This window comes from Homalodisca vitripennis, unplaced genomic scaffold (genome assembly GCF_021130785.1).
Source record: "Homalodisca vitripennis isolate AUS2020 unplaced genomic scaffold, UT_GWSS_2.1 ScUCBcl_2956;HRSCAF=8146, whole genome shotgun sequence".
In the NCBI taxonomy this organism is placed as follows: domain Eukaryota; kingdom Metazoa; phylum Arthropoda; class Insecta; order Hemiptera; family Cicadellidae; genus Homalodisca; species Homalodisca vitripennis.
In genome coordinates this window covers 43,043-47,773 of record NW_025779090.1, presented here as the reverse complement: position 1 = coordinate 47,773, position 4,731 = coordinate 43,043, and the positions used below count along the sequence as shown (strand labels likewise).

General features: G+C 34.8%; 1 protein-coding gene across 1 annotated transcript; it reads right to left on the bottom strand.

Annotated features, from left to right (window-relative positions):
- Positions 1-2,512: 2,512 nt before the first annotated feature.
- LOC124372349 (piggyBac transposable element-derived protein 1-like) lies at positions 2,513-4,476 on the bottom strand. The gene is made up of 2 exons (XM_046830730.1): positions 3,840-4,476; positions 2,513-3,528 (listed from the first exon to the last, which is right to left on the bottom strand). Exons 1-2 carry the CDS (start codon positions 3,982-3,984, stop codon positions 2,513-2,515), a joined length of 1,161 nt encoding a protein of 386 aa, XP_046686686.1. The 5' UTR covers positions 3,985-4,476.
- Positions 4,477-4,731: the final 255 nt, after the last annotated feature.

Here is a 4,731-nt window from a genome sequence, read left to right as displayed (position 1 = left end):
TTTGGTTAACCATTTAAAAGAATCTTTTGGTATAGGTTTTGACATTGCGTATCCATATAAGTTGTTTGCATCTATATATATTAAAAATGAACTGTCTTTTCCAGGATCAAAGGCGTTACCCATGTAACTATTATTAGATTTTGCATAGCGTTTTACACACTGTGTAATACCACCTCTTATACCTTTCTCAATGAAAAGATATTGATTATAGTCTTCAATAAGTTCAAGTTTTACGTTTGTAAATTTTAACATAGCATCAAAAGTAAGACTAGGTAAGGTTAAGTAATGAGCAGGATCCAAATCGTAGTTTGATTGACATACTAATCTAAAGTTTTGAAATACATCACACAAAAGTAATACATCAGTTTTAAGGTAAAGATCACTATATTCACCTAGTGTTTTACATTGAAAACTATTCCAAACCTTTTTAGCATGTTCATAATCTGATTCACTGATGTCATTTAGAGTCATAGTGTTATAGAAACATTCCTTGCTTGGCAACTGAGTTAAATCAAGTTTTTCCCAAGCATCTGTAAACTCATATGGATAAACACCCTTTCTAGTAACTAATGACAAGTCTTCGTTGTTAAAAAACATCTTTGTATGATTAAATTGGTCTAAGCTTAAATTTTGTACAAGCGAACTTAAACTACTTCCCATAAATCTAAAGCTATCAACAAATCTTAATTTAATTCCACTTTCTGTATGCTTAACAAATGAAATGTATTTTTCTTTGCTATTCGGAATTACTTCAACTTTTCTTTCATCACAACCTAGATTTTTTATTATAAAATGACTATCGTAATTTGAACTTCCGTGAATTACTACAGGAAGAAACTTTTGATTTTGTCGCTTTAAGTTACAAGCATAACACAAAACTGATCTAAAACGTCCTGACAAATGACAGTGATCTTTACAAGGTTGGTTGAAAGTTTCAGTAAACTCCGAATTGCAGCATTCACAATGAGTGGTTGACTTAACTCTTTCTTTTTCTTCCTGAGTAAGAGATAGCATTGATTTGTTTACATCTAATAAATCACCAATTAGGTTTGCCATGCTTACTATATATTCTACAAATTTAGCCGAGGCATTAGGTCCTCTATACAAATATGGTTCATTCGGTAAGCTATTTAATATTTCATCAGGTAGACTGTCTTTATCGTAAGCAAAATACACACAAAAGCTCATTGGCTCGTGAATAGATTTTACAGTTACATGTTGAGACATCTTTTCTTCAGCTAAAGGCTTTTTTAGAATAGATTCAAAATCGCAATAAGCTACAATAGGTACTGGGTATTTGTAATGAAAATTTGAAAAAGATAAAAACAACGGTTCGTCCGAATCATCCCTGTCAACAGGCATAATAACTTTAATAGGTTTATGTGAAATACAATCTTTTATATGATTCTTTAACTGTGTTTTAGAATTAGATCCCTGAAAGTGTTTAAAACATCTCTTACAGAAAGAAGCTTGTGTTTCATGACTAGTTATCTGAGACCTAACTAATCTAGAAAAATTAGTTATATAACAGTAATGACTTATACCTATATTGTTTGTGAAGAGAAGCAGATCGAAATGTTCCTTAACCTCTTAATGCCCACTACATGATGCAGTATATAAAAAAAATTATTTTATGCTAAAAGTTACTTTAAATGGTACTTAGATGACCTGTAATTTTTTTCAGATTTTTAAATTTACTATTTAACCAAATTTTGGGTAAGTGCCAAATCTGGCACATTGGGCAATAGAGAAAATAGTGCACTTTAGAGAAAGTAAACAGGACATAAGAAAAACTAATAGTATATTGCTTCATAATTACAGTATATTTAGAATTATAAGTAAAACACATTACTACACAGTATAAGGAGCACCTTACAAGTGGAAATCCACAAAACAGTTCTTTCCTTTGTTTAGGCAGAGGTGAACTTTACACTTTTCACACATAATGGATGATTTCTGCTTGCAGAAGGGATGCTTGCATCTCTGCCTATCTTCGACAACAGATGGCCAATGTCCAACTCCATCTTTTCTAACATCTGGTATAGGGATATTGACACATGGACCTTTCTTCTTTTTCTTTGAAAATTCGTTCTCTACCCTGTCTGTTGATGGCCTTCCTCTTTTTATTGGGTCAGCTCCTAAGTTACAAAGAGACTCGGCCACCTCACACCGGAAAGCTAGCAAATCCATTACTCCCTGCTTAGCAATTCCATTATGTTGACAGTCTCGTCTGAAGAGAAGCCATCCATTGACAATACTTACGTCAACAAAGTGGAAGAAAAACCTCAAATAAAACTTCCGAGATCTTAGATTAATTCGGTAGTAGCTGATAAGTCCATCTAGAAGGTCCACTCCCCCCATGAACTTATTGTATGTTGTAACGATTTTAGGGCAAGTGACATCAATCTGCTCACGACCTTTAGAGTCAAAGCGTTGCACAGTGTTGATAGGGCAAGCAGACTCAAAAGTTGACGCAAGAGACACCCCTCGATTGTCTAACCATTTTACAGCCCTAATTTTTTACCCCATCAATTGTTGCCTCTTTTTCCTCATAAGACCCACGGCCTTTCTTTTTCATTTCTTGGTCAGATGAAAACAACAAGCCTGGAAATCGTCCTAGTCGAATGGTCCCGAGGGATTGGAAACCAATATTTGCTAGAGTCACTAAGAGAGCTGGTGATGAGTACCAGTTATCAAAATAGATTAAGAATTTGTTTTCATTACGAGGCAAGTGTTCAACCAGTCGTAAAACAACATTTGAACTAGCTCCAATGTCAGGTAGGGAAGTAGCAGGTAGTATGCGACCAGTGTAGATCTCAAAATTGTGAATCAGACCCTTGCTGTCACAAAGTACAAACAGTTTGTATCCCCACTTGTGGGGTTTCATCGGGTTGTACTGTTTTAGTAAAGATGTGCCTTTGAAGGGCACAATCTGTTCATCAACACAGAGCATTTGTTCCTCAATAGGAATGTTTTTGAATTTGTTTTGAAGAGCATCAACTAGTGGGCGGATTTTAAATAGCCTATCTTTGTTTGGATCATTCTGTAATGGCATGTGATCATTGTTATTGAAGTGCAAGTTGGCCTTCAGTTCCTCCCATCTGTTACGTGACATAACATGTGCAACCTTTTCTACTCGTGTATTTCCATTCCAATACATCCTACTCCTAGGTAGACCATAAATGCTCATGTAGATGCAAATGCCTATAAACTGCTCTACTTCCTTCTCTGAGGTATTCAAGGGTTTATTCGGATTTTTTTGGACACTATACAAGTTTGACTGAGTAGCAATCAAAGTTAAAAGGTCATTGTCAAAAAAATCTTTGAAGTAGTCAACTGGAGACTGAAGTACATGTTCGTTACTTAATTCTAGCATTGGCGGAGAAGGTTTCTCACTGTTATCTGGATTCACTTCATTCCAAGCAGGTGCTGGTTTTTTTGGAATCTTCTTTTTTGTGGCTGTAGACGTTGAAGGGATGTTCTCTTCGTCTTCATCTGTGACATCACTGGAGCTCGCTGCATTGTTCACTGAAACAAAACAAACTCGCTGTTGCCTTGCTTTTTTTCAAACCACAAAAAAGTATGTATTTCACACTAAAATAAATAACATATTGAGGTCTTTACTAGTATATAACAGCACCGCTGAAACAATTTTCTATACAGCCTAGTGTAACATAATCTGAATTATCCTAACCGTGTGCATTAAAAATGGTGCTGTCATAACAAGAAAAGACATATAATAAACAGAACATAGCCTATTAGTATTGAATATAAATTTAGATTAGTAAGTATGAGCCTAACTAAGTTAATTATGGAATTAATGGTATAAATAAACTTACAAAATAAGGCTAACTTGTTCTTTTTGTCACGGCCAGGGGTGTAATCTGGATCCTCATCTGAGTCATCCACCAAACTGTCTTCACTGTCATCGGGGGGTAAAAGCGAAGTTGTGTTGTTATGTCTTCTTAGTCGACAATGTGACATCTGACAAAAATAAACATTGTTGTACAAAAAGCTTGTAGGTTGACTTTAATGCCCAATGTGCCATTTTTGGGACGAACTGAAAAACTGCAGTTTTACAGTTGTGCCCAATGTGACAAATTTGGCACAAACCTAAAAAGCATCATAAAACATAAACTAGACATATTTTATGAACTAAAACTACTGTAACACACTTTCAGTTAACTATGTAAACTAGACCATATTTTATAAAAAGGGTACTTACTTTTTTTCTGCTAAATACAGGTATGAAGACTTAGAGGTTATGAAGAATTGGTGTTTACTGTGTATGGTAGATCTGCTCACTGGCTGTAGTTCACATAACTGCCACCAGGCAACAGCACAGTACAGTAAATTATTGAAAATAGTTCCATATGTGTCACAATGGGCATTTAAGGTTGTAATTTTCATTCTGACACTATACTACATGCATAAAATGGGTATGTGACAAATTTGGCACAGTGGGCGTTAAGAGGTTAAGCTCCTTGTCACATACCTTCAATGGATAAACATCCTCACTTTCGTTGAAACTATAAACATTAACACTTACATTGGGATTATTCTTTTCAAATTTTTTTACTTGATTAAGTGGTGTGGGAAAACGTATTCCTTCAAAATTGAATTTATTCTGTAAGTTGAGATATCGGTTATTTACACGTTCTCGGTGAGAACCTTTTACATATCGAAAAATGATGGCCCACTTAAAACACTGATTATCATGTAAATTTTTTG

Coding starts and splice junctions, on each gene's coding strand:
- LOC124372349 (XM_046830730.1), bottom strand. CDS start 3,984: ATGTCACATTGTCGACTAAGAAGACATAACAACACAACTTCGCTTTTA. Junction 3,529..3,839: donor GAACAAGTTAGCCTTATTTT/GTAAGTTTATTT, acceptor GTTTTGTTTCAG/TGAACAATGCAGCGAGCTCC.